The sequence below is a fragment of the Leptidea sinapis genome, chromosome Z (genome assembly GCF_905404315.1).
Source record: "Leptidea sinapis chromosome Z, ilLepSina1.1, whole genome shotgun sequence".
NCBI classification, from domain to species: domain Eukaryota; kingdom Metazoa; phylum Arthropoda; class Insecta; order Lepidoptera; family Pieridae; genus Leptidea; species Leptidea sinapis.
In genome coordinates, this window is record NC_066312.1 from 4,458,970 (window position 1) to 4,475,573 (window position 16,604).

Consider the following 16,604-nt stretch of genomic DNA (forward strand, 5'->3'; position numbering starts at 1 on the left):
ATAAGTCATTGTTTGCTAAGCAATATAAGTTACTTTACTGATTAGTTATCCCACGGGAACTCTTTAATTTTCTGGGATGAAAGGTATCCAAGATGTTGACCGGCAACATAAATATCAAAATGCCAAATTATGTGCATATGTTGTTGTGTAGTTCGCTACATAAGTAAATAGAGGTTTTTAACTGTCCCACGGGAACGATTTAATGTTCCGGGATGAAAAGTATCTAAGATGTTGACCGGCAATGTAAGTTATGAACATGGCATTTTTTTTTAAATAATGTGCATAAGTTGTTGTGTACTACGCTATTTAAGTAAGTAGAGGTTTTTAACATTCCCACGGCAACTCTTTAACTTTCCGGGATGAAAAGTATGTAAGATGTTGACCGGGGATGTAAAGTATCATAATGCAAAATTTCAATTAAATCGGTCCAATAGTTTCAGAGATTAGCCTGTACAAACAGACAAACAGACAGAGAAATAAGAAATTCCAAAACTTGTTCTATTGCTCTTCTTACATCCCCCTGACTCGCTTTTGATAATTATTTTCTTTGTACAGAAATTTGATCTCTACAGATTTTTTATAAGTATAAATGGTGATATTTCGACAAAACGTATCGCGGATGTGATATGAGCTTCCAATTTCAATTAAGTCAGTTTGTTCACCTTGAAAATCCTCCCAATGTTGTAAGATAAAATTAGTGCAGCTTGGTTCTAACAGATTCCTACTCTGTTAATTCCAGATAGTAGTACATATGTGTACGTATGAATTAGTCACGATTTTACGAGGAACTATAAAGATTTAGTTGCGCGTACGAAAATTTAAGGGGAAACCCTAAAACCTCAAAGCAAACATTGTCTGGATCGTAAAGAGCGCTCAGTGGTGAATGGCGATTCGAGAGTTCAAGATCACTAAATATGCGAGCTTACTCAAAAATATACCTAATTACATGTTTATAGGTATAGGTTATAGGTTATAGGTTATCACGGGCTATTATCCGCAACTCGACGACTACAGCGCGCCTATTTTGCGTGGTGAGGAGGGCGGCTAATCCTGCCACCCTAGTTCCTCAAGGTAATGTATCAAACCTCTGATGTCACCCATGACCTCGGGGAGAGTCCTCGGTGACCCCAGGTGTTTGGCCCGGTATGAGGCCACACTCCTACACTCCAAAATGACGTGTGCGGCCGTTTCGTCCGCCTCCGTGCAGGCTCTGCACAGTGGGCTGTCGGTGACACCTATATTGAACAGATGCTTGTTAAAAGGGCCGTGACCCGTTAGTACATGAGTTATTTTCCGTAACCTAGGTCGTGGAAGTTTTACTAGCTTGCGAGAGAGCTTGGGGTCTATATGTGGTAGAGCTTCTTTTGCTTGTCTACACCCACTTACGTTCATCCAGTACTTATTATGTAATTCCTTGGTGTGTTGGCGTATTACCTTCGTAGGCCAGCTAGGCGGGAGAGGGATAGTTGGTTCTGGTCCTTTTGCTGTCATCGCTGAGCCTCTCCTGGCCAATTCATCAGCGGCATCATTCCCTCGTGAGTTACTGTGTCCCTTTATCCATTGAAGAGTTACTTGGTTGTTATTTTCGCATAACTCCCTCAGACATTGGTGACAGTTGTATATTAGCTTAGAGGTGATAGTGTGGCTTTGTAGGGCTTGTAGTACTGATTTGCTATCTGAAAGGATGCGGATGGAGTAGTCTTTTACCTTTCGAGTCAAAGTAGCAGTGACTGCTTCTATGATACCCATACATTCTGCTTGGAAGACAGTGTTATGAGCTCCTAGTGATGCAGCTATTCTTATATTTAGGTCATCCGAGAACACTCCGTATCCCGTGCCCGACCTTGTCTTTGAGCCATCTGTGAAAATCCTGAGGTTTTTTGTACTGAGGTCCTCTTTCAGTTCTTCATGCAGCTGTATTTTGTATCTCTTATCGAATATGTATTCCTTTGGAGATCTATCACTTACTGCCAACAGCAGAGGCTCCTTTTCAATCACCTCATTTAGAACCTCTGGGTGTGGGGATTGAGTGGTTTTCCAAAGATTTAATGTCTTCAACCTTACTGCGGCGCAGGCCGCCTCTTGTTTTATATAGAGGTGTAATGCCGGAAGATTCAGCATAGCTTCTACAGCCGCGGTAGGTGTAGTTCGCATACATCCTGTGATAGCCATACCCGCTAGTCTTTGGAATCGTTGCAGTTTATTACAAGTAGTGATCAGCTTGGTGCGTGGCCACCATACAACTGCGCCGTAACATATCACAGCTGTGTAGAGCCATAGTACGATGTTCGGGGCAAGTCCCCATGTCTTTCCCAACATTCTACGGCATTGCCAGAAGGTTACGGTAGCTGTATTTATTTTTGTTTCCAAGTGGGCCGCCCAGTTTAACTTGCTGTCAAGTATAACTCCTAAGTATTTCACTTCGCTGTTTAGTTGGAGTTCGGTGTTAAACAGTTTTGGCAGTTTATAGTTACCCAGGACTCTTTTGTTTGTGAACATTACCAATTCTGTTTTATGTGGGTTGACTGATAGGTCGTTATCTATGCACCATCTTTCCACGATTTTCAATGCTGCATTTGTTACTTCACATGTAGTACTGGCAAACTTTCCGCTTATTAATATAGTTAGGTCGTCTGCGTAGCCTACCGTAAAGTAGTGATTTTCGTTTAGAGTGGTAATTAGATCATTTACTACCAAGTTCCATAAAAGAGGTGAGATAACTCCTCCTTGGGGGCAGCCTTTAGCTACAAATGCTTTCTGTGTCTCACTTTCATTTAGTAAAATCACTCTGTGTTTGAGCATGTTTTCAATCCATGATGACAGAGTTGTACATACTCCATGGCGGTGTAATGCTTCTTTTATTTTTGTAAATTTTGTCTTATCGAAGGCTCCTTCAATGTCCACGAAAGTTCCTAGACAAAAGGTTTTTTCCGAAAGTGCGCCCTCTATAACGTTCACTACAGCGTGGAGTGCAGATTCGGTGCTTTTACCCTGACTGTATGCGTGTTGGTTGGGGTGTAGGGGTATGTTCTTAAGGTAATTCTCCCTCAGTTCTCTTTCACACAACCTTTCTAGGGTCTTTAGGGTAAAAGAGGTAAGGCTTATGGGTCTGTAAGATTTAGCGTTTGAATAGTCACTTTTACCTGGTTTAGGTATGAAGATCACTTTAACTTCCCTCCATATCCTAGGGATGTATCTATGCGCTAGACACGCCCTGAAAATGTTGATCAGCCGGTTGTGGAGACCTTCTCCTCCCCATTGCAACAAGGCGGGAAAGATCCCATCAGGTCCTGCTGACTTAAAGGGGTGAAAGGAATTTATAGCCCACTTTATTTTATCGGTTGTCACCAACTTGTGTGCTTGTTGCCAGTCAGCTTCCTCAGCGGTTATGTTTTCATTTACCCACTCGATATGCTGCATTATTTTGCATCCTGGAAAGTGAGTTTCCGTCAGGACTCGCTCTGTTTCTTCTGGTGAGTTGGTAAATGTACCGTCAGGTTTCAGCAGGGATCCAAGGATTTGCCTGGGTTGGTTAGAGATTAATTTCCTTGCCCTGTTGGCCTGGTTATGGCATTGGATGCTGCTGCAAAATTTACGCCAGCCTTCTGATCTTCTGTATCTGATGCGTTTCTTGTATTCAGACTTACACTCTTTGTAGATGTCCCAGTCGTATTGATCGCCTGTGTTCATTGCGCGGTTCAGATGTCTCCTCACTTTTTTCCTGAGCCTTTCTAATTCAGGTCCCCACCAGGTCTGGGGTCTTGGTCTGTCTGATTGAGGGCTGGTTAGGGGACATGTAGCATGATAACTGGCAGTCATGAATTCGTATATTTTTTCTATTTGGTTTTCGATGTTGTCTACTCCGATTATTCTGGCTGGGAGTGTTTCGTCCTTTAGACGCGATTCCATCAGCGACTTGTACTGAGTAAGATTCGTTCTGCGGGGTTTCCTCTTGGGAGGCGGTGTAGTGATGTTTACCTCCATGTTAAAAAGTATCCATTTGTGGTCTGAGCAGGATGCTTCTTTCGACACATGCCAATTGGATATATAATCAGACACTCCCTCTGTTGCTAAGGTGATGTCTATAATTGTTTTGCTCCTTCTATTTACAAAGGTGGGTTCTGAACCTACATTCAAGATATTAAGGTTAGTAGAAAAAAGGTATTCAGTGAGTTGCTTACCCCTTTCGTTGGTTGTTTGCATGCCCCAGAGCGGGTGATGTGCATTGCAGTCTGCAGCCACAATAAGCTCGCTCTTGGTTGTCTCGCAGTAGTTCACCAGTTTGACAAGTTCTTCCGGCGGTGGGTCTTCCCCGTCCGGCATATAGACGGAGGCGACCACTATCGCTCTCTGGTGAGTTGTTTATAGGTATAAATATCTATAAATAAAATATGTACAAGCTTACTTGGAATTTCAAACCACTGACCGTCTAATAAAAAAAAATTACATTTAAAAAGTAGGTGAATGATCTGAATGAACTTAGACAAAAACTGGATTCTTCACTGTTTATATACTTTTATCTAAATGTGCACTTATAGGCCTTAGTTGGTAGCTAAAATTTGTACAAAAACTAGACTATTTTATTAAACGAATATAATATGATTTTCATAAATGATCTATAAATACAATCAAAATGTTGTTTAAGGTTGTGAATAATAATAATCAAACCAAAAAGTAGACGTATTGTGGATGGCATACGCCATCTTGTGGGCGGAGCTTAAGTGCACGCTATTAACGTCACGCAGTTCCTTCCTTTTCGAACGTTATGCTGGCGCTATAAGAAAGAAGAAGACGACGAATATGATTTATTTCCAAAAAGAGGTTTGAGAAATCAATCAATGTTTAATAATTAAGGTGGTTCGTCTATGTTATCGTAACATATATAATGAGAAACATAGATACCTGTAGCTTTGTCGCTAAGACGAAACAACAAAGCAACCAGTAGAATGCCAAATATATTAAGCAAATTACGTAAGTGTTTGTTTGGTCACAGGACAGGTTGCTGGTGTGAGACCCGGTATGTGTCGATATGTTATACTAGTCACGAACTGACGTAGTTTGGATATGAGGAACTCCTTAAATACAAGCAACGTCAGTTGGTGCTCATGCGCAATATCATCGACTGTCCAATATATTACTTATTAAAAGCACGGATACTAACTAACCTGTATTTGTCACACTTTTTAAGGGTTTTTGATAGGTTTTACTCAGAATAGAGAATAAGACAGAAGGAGTGTTCAATCACTGCTCTACGCAGCGCATTGAGAACAATATAACTCCCTGCCCGCGCTTTGGCCCCCGTTTAGTGCCACCAACGGTCCATACATAGCTTTTGGGGGCTATTTAAAACTTTTATGATGATAAATATGATATGTAAACCCGATAACGATACACAATGGCGTCTTTATTTAAAACTGACAAATTGGTATGAGAATTTTAGCATAGCAATAATTGAAAACGAGCTGATTACAGATGTCCAATGAGCTGATTACCATCAATCATCAATCAGTCATGATTGAATTGGCGTGAAAAAGAGTTTCCTGATTCGAGATACTAACTGTTATACGAGCCTAAGTTTACAATCCGTGTACAAAGTAAGTTGTTGTGAATTAAGTAATTGAAGACCTCCAAAGCTTGTGAGAGTTTGAAATTCATATCCATATTTCTAGTAAAACACGGGCACTCTGTCAAGAGTTTTACGTCTGAGATGAATAGTATCTTGCACTACAATTTACAAACATTGACCACTGCTGCTCAACAAAAATTCGTAGTAATATTCGAAAAGGCAACGTCGATCTTATACACATTGACATAGAGTCGTAAATGTATCGTAAACTAGAGCAGTGAATGCAAAAGTTTAGTTTACGCTTAATGTTAAATATTTGGTGAACGTCGTCGTATATTTTATAGATACAGTCAAATGTTTGGTTTAGCTGAACGTAGGTCAAGACCGTTCGACAGCCATTGGGCGTCCTTGCGAGCTGCGACTACTGAACACATAAATATTATTGTTAATGTGAGTATTCCGCCGTTTGTGTTTAGGCGATGCTCGTAGATGATGCAGGCTGTGGGAGATCAGAGCATTGAACTTACTTACAAATATTTACTGTTTAATGTTAGTTGCAATATCGTCGCACTTACCGCAGAAGCTGTAATTCTGATAAGTAACCTGTATCTAATGCTATATTTTAATTTAATTCTCGTCTCATGTATAAATTTCAAATTAATATCGTATTTTGTTAGAAGAAATACATCGTGTGGAAGATGTTACGGGAGACTTTCTCGCCAGCTGTTTGAGAAGAAAACACTCCAAGTGAAGTCAGAGTAACTAATGATGAATATTGTATGTTTTGATAGAACTGAATAAATTGCAGATATATGCAGGTATCCAAGGTAAAATGGTACTTACAGTAACTTCTTTTTTTACGTTATTATTCACTGTATTTTTTATGAAAAAAGCAGAAAAAAGTGCTTACTGGTCAACTAAAGTCAGTGACCATCATTTCCCAATCCTGTAATCCCAATGGAATCAGAGGAGCGTTGAGGTCGAAGGAAATTATAAGCCCTTTTTTGAAGGTTATATCGTATTGCCCTGGAGACACCGCTTGTGAAATAGGACTCATGCCAAACTTTGATTGTACGTGCAAAGTTCCTTGAAACCCGCTTCGTGTAGGACCGCAAAACATTCAGATGAATCATATTATTAACAAATATTATCAGATATGTTGATTACAGTGTCTGGCACAGCAGAATCCAAGAATTCAAGGAAAATATATTATTATCATTACAATACAATTATGTGAACAATTGTGTTATTGTATAATCTTAATTATTGAATGTAAAATGTATATCAGTGAATTTAGCTACAAGTAAAGCAGTGTTACTGTTCTTTTTACAATACTTTTTTAGGGCTGCCACTTACAAATAAAGAACAAAACGAAATAAAAGTTTGAAAGAAAGAAATTGTAAAATCCGTTAATGTATATTGTTTATATTTTATTGTTTCAATTATTTTTACATGAATTATAATAAAAAGAGGCATCTATTGCAAGGTACGATATTTAACTTTCCCCATCTTTGCACCTTGAAGTTAACTTTAGTAATTTTACGTTTTGATTTTTGTATTAACTATAGTCTCAGGTTTATTTTTTGTTTTTTTGCCTTAGCAATTTTGTTTTTGTACTGGATAGGTATCAACTTTATAATTTTTTAAATCTCAAGGGTTAATTAAGATCACTATTAGACATTGAAATATTATTTTTAGATTTTAAAGAAGGGTAAATCAAGCAAGTGTACATATATGATGATTTCTTCAATAATCTTTGTAACCTCCATAATTTGGGCATATTTCTGTGGTCTCCAACACAGATGTCTACTATCTATTTAAATTTAAATACATAAAATCAGTTCAGTTATCTGAGCGTTAGTCTCATTGAAATATGGAAAGAATATATTCAACGTTTTATTAACGTTTTTATTAATGCTTGTAATATGACACCTGTGCAATATGTTTAGGTATAGTGCCTATAAATATTTTCAAATAACATTATTTATAATACCTATAATGCGACTTAAGTAACAAAAATATTCATAACAGTTCCAAATTGAAGAGAATACGTTTGGTTTTCACATAAATATAAAATAAAGTTAATTAATCTCTTTTAATAAGTATAAGATTTATTTTACTGTTTATTACCTCTAGTAGGTTATGTAGGTTGTAGCTATACAACTTACGATGTACGTATTCTTGGCAGCCCTAGCCACATGTGTGAGACGCGGGGACGAGTGCGTAGGTGTGGGTATGGGGTGTAGCAGGCAGAGGGGCGCGGCCTGGGCGGCGCGCGCGCATCTCACCAGTAGGCGGCTGCCAGCACTGTGTTCCAAGCCGCGACCCGACGCGCACGGATGAAGACCGAAGAGCAAGTCCCCGAGGACATGGCGCGACGGCCGGCGGCCACGCGCCGTCAGGAAAAACCTCCCTTTTCCTACATCGCGCTCATTGTGATGGCTATCCGGCACTCCCCCAACAAGAGGCTGACTCTTAGTGAGATATATGCCTTTCTGCAACAACAGTTTCCGTTTTTCCGTAGTTCATATCAGGGCTGGAAAAATTCGGTACGGCACAACCTGAGTTTGAATGAGTGTTTTGTCAAGTTGCCGAAAGGCCTAGGGCGCCCCGGGAAAGGGCATTACTGGGCGATACACCCGTCCTCGGAATACATGTTCGAGGATGGCTCGTTCAGACGGCGACCTCGAGGCTTCCGGCAGAAATGCTCGACGCTGAAACCCCAGTACGCGGGTGGCGGCTACCTATGCGGAAGTGGAGTGCCTCCGTTGCCCTCATCCCAGCCGACGGCTTACGAGCTGGGCAGCACAAGCAGTGCCAGCGGAAGCACGGCATTGGAGTATGCAGCAAGCGGGTACACGGGTGCCAGCACCAGTCAGCAGATGGGGTACGGTACGAGTGGAGAGTACTACCCGTACAGTACCTTGGGGGATCGTGATTGGCCCGCGGGTTACGGCGCCGGCGGGGGCAGCTTGGAGCCCTCACCCGCGCGCCACGACCTGCCCGAGCTGATACCGAACTACCAGTACAGCGTCTCCAACGACTACGGTGAGTGATCTCACGCAATTTCTACCTTCATTTTTATATCATACGTGGCTACTGCTCGGATATGCCTCACTTGGGTGGACCACATACCCATTTTCGATAGCTGATGATGGGTTCGTCAGCTATGTTTAGTCTTTATATGTCAAGACCAAGACTAATGGAGTTCCGTAATATTTGCCCACTCCTCTCGGAGACAAGGTTAGGTACGTATCAATAAAATGAAATTGAGTAGGTATTAAATCAGCACAAGCCACACAAGATATCAAAAGACACAGCTATTTCAAATTAGATGGCTTGAAATGTATAAAGTATATAACTAGGATAACATAATATCTTGTGGGTACTAAATGAAGAAGAGATTTTTAAATGAACGCGTTAATATCAGAGATTATTCTATCACATACAAAATAACAAAATCGCATCATTTTATAAATGTATAGTAAACATTGACGTGTATACATAAGTGTGTAACGTAAATATTTATTAATTGTATTTTGTTTAACATTATTACAAACGATGAATACGTCTATGATAGTTGGAGATGGAGACTATATTTACTGGTCAGTTTATTTGTTTATTGTTTATTTATATTTTTTTAAAATCTTATGAATGTCTAAGTTTATGCACTACTATTTACCACCTCTTCAGAATAGATGAGAAGTGGGTATAAAGTAATTGCCACTTCTACTGCACTTGAAAACTTTTAGTGAAGTAGTGATGTAACAAAAATGAGTATATAGTGATGTACAAAACAATTTCAATGTAGTAACAGTGAGTGAAAATATACAGCATGGACCAGCTATCATTCGTATTTTAGGATGATCTCTGGGCAGTAGAACAATCACCAGATTTTGCCAGTGCTATCGACGTAGTTAATCATAACATTCTTCCTTTCAAATTTGATAGAGTATTGGTATCTATACCATTGTAAAATTCTAAAACCATTGTAAATACTATTGTAAATCTCCCAAATTTTGCCGGTATGTTTATTGTACAATTTCAGATAATTCTATAGCAATGGCCAAATGAATTGGTAAAATACAAACACAGGGTTCAAACAATAACGAAATTATTGTTGATGTAATGATTGAGAGTCTACGAATTTCATAATAAACAGAATATGACAGATAAGAAATTTTTATTTTTTTTCAAATTAATGTGGAGATCAGAAAACTAGATCATTTTTTCTTGAAAATGCAACTTAAGAAGAAATAACAATTTATTTCATCCGCACGAAACGGTCAAACTCAGTAATAGCATTATACCTGTATTGTTTTATTTTTCATCCAACAGGACAAAAGTATTAGTTTTCAAATTGATCACACATCAATAACTTCTCAATATGGCGTACGGTAAGTACTGTTACGTTCCCGCGCAATTTTTTGTAAACTTTTGCATGGAGTGTTCGAATCTACCTATTCAAAACTATACCTACATTTATTCGTCTTCATTGTAATATTAGATCAAAGCGAAATAGCACTTCGCAAAAACGCTTTAAAACTAGAGTTCGATTCAGTGGTATCGTATTTCAAGTGCTTCATTTTGACTCACTCGGATAACCGTGCGAATTTCAAAATGATGCATATTGACTTATCTACTCGGTAAATGACGGACCAGTTAACAGCTTCGGGTTTTCTGATTGGAAATTGCTTACCGTAGAATGGGGAGTTCAGTGATTGCAGGAAAACAAAGGGGCATCTAAACAGATTTACTTCAAACCTTAATAGTAAAAAATTATGGCTATGGATTCACGCACTATTTCTTATTATATTTTTTGTAATATTTTGTGCGCCAGCCACACTAAGTATCCAAGGCACAAAAATACAAAAACAAAGAAAATGGAAATACAACGTAATAAGAAGTGGGTCTGCATGAGTGGGAGGCTCTTTTGCACGGGATGCCGGCTAGATTATGGGTACCACAACGGCGCCTATTTCTACCGTGAAGCAGTAATGTGTAAACATTACTGTGTTTCGGTCTGAAGGGCGCCGTTGTGGTACCCATAATCTAGCCGGCTTCCTGTGCAAAGGAGCCTCCCACTCATGCAGACCCACTTCTTATTACGTTGTATTTCCATTTTCTTTCCAACTAGCGAAAATACTGGGCAAATGAGACTTAACATCTTATGTCTCAAGTTAGTGTATTTTCATAAAATAAAAGTAAAAATTAAAATTTGTTTAGTATGAAACGTAGGTACAGTCATTTGTCATAACTTTGAAATAGTAGTAATTACAGTATGGCGATTGGCGGCTAAGTTTGAAAGCGAACAGTTGCTAAAACGTATTGGATTTTGGTTATCTCCATTTTTCACAAGATTACATAGCCGTCATCTGTAAATCACTGCACGTTTCATATAATCGAGTGAATCGGTTTTTTCTTAGTTTCGCTAAGAAACTTTTCGGTTGTCTGACACAGTCAAGCGCTGGTGTTTTATGTGTTTTAACTCTGATTTTATAGCAAAAGTACGTTAGAATATCAACTGAGAATAATATATTTTTGAGTATAGCTGTCTGAAACTTTAAAAAATAACTATCAACTAATCGCGGGGAGGTAGCAGGCACACGTGACTTGCTCACGCGTTTCTATATCGCAAAATCTACATGTTAATGCTCGCCAAAATAAATAACATAGTTTATAGGAGTATATTGCCGTAGCTACCTTTTAACTTTTGCAATCATATACATTCGTACGATCTATCCTTACAAAATATAGCGTTTATATAATACCTATTAGTGAAATCATCATTAAAAAATTTACATACATTACACAATATTCGAACACGATTTTCATGATATTTAATTAATTGGATTTGTCTTCGTCCCGAATAACAAAATAATAACAATAAAAACATTCAAATATTGACGAAACAATAAAATACTTTCGTAGGTATAATGGTTATCTCTGGATCTACTGAACCGATTTAATATGTTTTACCCAGTATTTAAGGACTAGAGAAAGGCTCTCCTTTACCCGAACAGTCCTTGAGGGCAAATTAACAATTTATTAAGAGCTATGAACTAAATAATCAACAAGAAAAGTTGATTGATGAATGATTGATTATTGGGTCGGGAAGAAGGTGATGCAGATATAATAAATACCACAGGATTAAAAACACTACTAGTAGGTACAGCTCGACAATATACGAAATAGTCACCGCGTAATATAAAAAAGCTTATCTAGTTTTGTACAATAAACTTGTTTAGAACGTGGAAGTGTAGTTAGTAAAGAAGTGTTGTTATATTTTTTTTTAATCGTCAAAATATATTCAATTGTGCAAGAAAATTAACTGAAGTGTTTTTGGAAACCAGTGTCGTCAGTTGAATGGATTTGACCTTCTCAAAAAATGAGAACATGTATGTGTATCTATGATAAATACAAACACAATATTGTCATCTGTACTAATATAAGTTTATTTCACAACTCCAAATATTCCCTACGCGCCAATAGAAGAGTTCACAAAACCGCCAATAGAAGAGTTCAAAAAACATAAGGTAAATACAAAAAATACGAAAGTACTAAAATAATAACTCACAAACTGGGAGAATTCCAAAAAATAAATCTTTCAGTGCGCACTCGAGCCCGTCGTACATTAATAGCTAGGAGCTACCTGTTTCTCTTCACAGCTGAAGTGGTTCTTGTGAATTATGAGCCGATGATTTACAGTGGCAGTATTCTGGAGAGGTGCTCGTATAGATAGTACAATGAATACGCTATTATGAAATATTATAACAGCAGTTCTCTGTTTATCTCTCATATTGGCGACATTATCACGTTAGGTTCAATCAATTTCAATCAGTCTTCAAGTGTTTTTTTGCCTCTGTGAATATCTCTCTTTAAGTTAGCGCATGGCAAATAAATCTTACGTTACTTACGTTATATTATCTATATGTATAAAAATGAATTGGTGTTCGCTAGTCTCGCTAAATCTCGAGAACGGCTGGACCTGTTACTCATTTTGGTCTTGAATTATTTGTGGAAGTCCAGGAAAGGCTTAAAAGGTGAATAAATATGAAAATGCTGAAATTAAATAAAATTTTTCCTTTGATATGTCCCCCGTCGTCGAAAGAATAGTTTAAAATAAATAACTAATTAGAATCTTTATATCTTTCTAACTTTCTCAGGATGTAAAAAACAAACTTTTAAATAACTATAGTTGGTAGATTAACTACAGTTGTTGACGATCTATCAAACTATTTTTATGTAGTTTTATAAATCTTCAGTTTTGTCACAGATTAAATATTTGAACACATCCATTCAATACAATGTTTGTGATATGGCGTGTGGCTACACCAGTCGGGTGCAAATTGAAAAATGATTCAATATTAAAAAATACACACAACTTCAAATTTTCACCCATCTACAATCAACACCTATTTTTGTATCGCAATTTTTATATTATTCTGTTACACTGAAATAGGGTTGCAAGATGCTAATCGAATATAATAATTATTGTAGTACGATATATTTTATGTACGATTTAATATTTGGTAGGTCTTAGAATCGGTCGTCATCTATGTTTTATACCCCAAAAATATGATTATTGATTTTTTTCTTATTACTTTATACGGCAATACATCGTTAGCTGGGCCAGCTAGTATAATATATTTACTTAGATAATTTATACATCTACATAGAGCCTCTTGCTGCTCGACAACCGATAAAAACAGTACAGGCTTATTACTTTAGTGTGGGTGACAAACTACGTCTTACACTCGCGATTTGTATTTCACTTTGTGGTAGTGTGCGTGCATTTCTCAAAATAGAGGTAAGCTCTAAACTTATTTTTTTTCGACGTTTTCACAAATGGTATACCTAGACGTATAAAATATGATCTAAGTGTACGTGCATTGCTCAATATAGAGGTTGTCCGTTAACCTCTTTTTTCGACGTATTCACAGCTGTCACAATCTATCCAGACGTAAAAATGATCTAATTGTATTTAATTGTAATAGTTCTAGAAAATATAACACGTCAGAAGTGACCCAAATGTAGCGCCTATTACACACTACACACGACACTGATTTCTTTCTTTTCTTCTTTCTTCCTTAGTCAGGAGGCAGAGCCATTCAGAAATCGTGAAGAGTGTATTTTTTTATAAGTTTAGTTTACACAGTTTTTATGTAGTTTTTGGGTACTATTTAATAGGCTATTATTTTTTCGAGTTATTTTAATTTATTTATTAAAAATTATAAATAGTAGTTGAGCCCGATAAATGGGTACCGTTTCGGGGTCTAAATGCGTAAGTGTATTTTCTTCCTCTTCAAAAAAAAGAAGTTTTGTAATCCTATCGCATCCTATACATGTTTTATATTTTATTACCCACAAGCCAAACTTTGACACCTTGTTAGTAAGACCGTGCCTGTAAAGATTTTGTTATTATTATTAAATATTACTCATTTCCGTTGCAAACAAATTATCGACTTTATTATGATTCTTAAGAGCTTATCATAGTTCTGTGCTCGAGTTGGGTTTCGCTGACTTGTTATTTGTCAAAACGCGTCACAATTTATTTTAATTGTTTCTTATCATGAAAAGGTAGGTCCATCACAATATTATGTTGTGGAATTTCGTAATTCAGACAATTAGATGATAATGTCTTCATTGAAACATATTTTTTGTAAAATTAAATAAATATTTTTATTACTTTTGCCCAAAGCTTCGCGTTTTCGGATTTCAGAATTGATAACAACAGCCTTAGGTGGAATTCATAAATAATGCGAAGTGATTTTGACGATTTTTCGTGAGATGTCACGGATTTCGCTCGCCCAAACAATTTACGCAAATATTATTATTTAAGTGTAGTTATTTAAACACTAGCTCTTTTTTACAATATTTAAGAGTGTTATTCAAGTTTGCATTATTTATTGTGGAACAATAAAAAGACATGATAGTTTGCACATTTACCACCATAAAAATCAATGTGATGTATCTTCAAAGAAGCTCCTTTTATTGGAATATTTTTATTAGAATACTGGGCTTCGAAGTTTTGAAAGAAAATCGTCTGAAAAGTAAAACTAAAATGGCTGGGAAAGAAACGGAGTTGATCATTAGCAAAGTGCAGGTCACGAGCATATATGGAGTATTGGTCACACCTCTGTTCTGGGCTTTTCCAGTTTCCGCATCTAAGGGGCTCGATCGTTACATAGAGACTTTACTCCACTGTGTGCCCTCTATGGAATTTATAATTTGTATTTCATATCTTGGCAAATGTTCCGAAGAGCTGTTTTACCTGATTCCTGCCGACGAAATATAAAATGGTGTAAACCGTGGTACACACAACCGCTGACACAACCGCACACATCCGTGAGCATAACCAAGTTTTAAGGAACTTTTTTAACGTACAAACAAAGTGTCGGATAAGCTTCCTTTGGTGATAGGACGAGAAGTCTTGACCTACTTAAAAAAATGGCTTGTACATCTCTCATTGCTTGTATGTGCCGCAAAATCTTCCTTTGCCACTAAATTTGCAAATTGCAAATTCATTCAGCTGTATTGTTTGACTGAGCAATATACAATGTTACAGTTTTAATATGAGGAGGATAACAGTCGAAATTTTAAATTAATTAGCTTACCCCCGGTTCACTAAAAGTTATTCAACACAAAAATTAACTAATTAACTGTCAAATCTCATGTTAAGTCAGTCTCAAGAGTTAGAGTGTATCGCCTAGGCAAAAAAATGTTCCTGATCAATTCAAATCAAATAAGATTTATTCAACTATGCCAAAAAACTATACTTTTAAATGTTAAAAGTAATAAATTTTACGACTAACCACCATTTCGGAAAAGTTGCGTTTTAATAAGAAGTAGTGGCAAGACACTCATTGCCACTATTTTAAATCAATATTTACACATATTCATTATTTTACAAATTGTTTTTATTACAATATATGTGAAGCGTAGAAATAATAATAAGTATTCAAACGTCATCACTTACACGTGTTATTTTAACTTAAAAAGTAAATTATTTGAAAGCACAAGTGTTAGTAAGCAGAGAAGATGTATTAATCGACACATACACTACATATAAATAAAGGTTTTATGGGAGCATAATATCAATATGAGGAAATTTATATAATTCTAGTTACAAATATATCAATTTTAAATTTAACAACATGAAGAAGAGTTCTTGATGACAGGATCATTCAGTCACCACAAGTAGCAGCCGTTCACGAGCATGACGCGTGGACCACCCATCACCTCCCTCGATCTATCAAGAGCCTTTGAGATCATTGATCATAGATCGCCATAGATCATTTGAGGTATCCTATGTTTATTGTCTTTAGCGCTGTATTATTATTTTTAAATATCTATTCACCTGGACTGATAAATAAGACATATTAATAACTAGCTTCTACCAGCGTCTTCGATCGCATCTACCAGTTTAACCATATAACTTCTTGTTGTATATCAATCTCTCTCATCGTTATGGCAGCTTTCGTAAGAAACGTTTTCGTTCGACCGTTTTTTCTCATGCTTTGCAAATCCGACCATCACGATTTTTTTTAAATTAATATATAGCCTATAATGCTTACAAATAATGTAGCTTTCAACTGGTAACATAATGTTCTATATCGGTACAGTAGATTCAACCTTAGTGTTGATATTTTTAATATATGAAATATTTCAACATTGCTACTCTTTTAAAATACATAAAATAAATTTGGTTGCATCACATGTAGAACAGATTACACTTTTAGAGTCACAGTAAACAGCAATTGTAGCCATCACGGCATAAGTGATTATTATTTCTGTGGCCTGGTGCTAATAGGACCAATATCAATAATCATTATTTTCAGTAATGATCGTTATAACAATCAATCACCAAGTTATTATTTAGGTGTTATATTGTAGTATGGCAGATTTATGAATTAAATTCTAATTTAAGAAAAAAATGATATTTTGGAAAATATTAACCACTTAAGCTCCTTTAGCACTGATAATAATTATTATGTTAGTTCCCAATTATGTGTAAAATCAGAAAGGCCAATGTTGT

General features: G+C 36.8%; 2 protein-coding genes across 2 annotated transcripts in view; one reads left to right on the forward strand and one right to left on the reverse strand.

The window, feature by feature from the left end:
- Window positions 1-964: 964 nt before the first annotated feature.
- Window positions 965-4,323, reverse strand: LOC126978893 (uncharacterized). The gene is made up of 5 exons (XM_050828007.1): window positions 4,182-4,323; window positions 3,403-4,127; window positions 2,991-3,297; window positions 1,435-2,159; window positions 965-1,235 (listed from the first exon to the last, which is right to left on the reverse strand). The coding sequence occupies exons 1-5, from the start codon at window positions 4,321-4,323 to the stop codon at window positions 1,080-1,082; spliced, it is 2,055 nt and encodes a 684-aa protein (XP_050683964.1). The 3' UTR covers window positions 965-1,079.
- A 3,553-nt stretch (window positions 4,324-7,876) lies between these two features.
- The window catches only part of LOC126978666 (forkhead box protein F1-A-like), a 52,663-nt gene continuing 43,935 nt past the window's right edge, over window positions 7,877-16,604 (forward strand). The window contains exon 1 of the mRNA XM_050827660.1: window positions 7,877-8,614. Within this exon, the coding sequence (XP_050683617.1) occupies window positions 7,906-8,614 (709 nt within the window). The 5' untranslated portion in view covers window positions 7,877-7,905. The remainder of the gene's footprint in view (window positions 8,615-16,604) is intronic.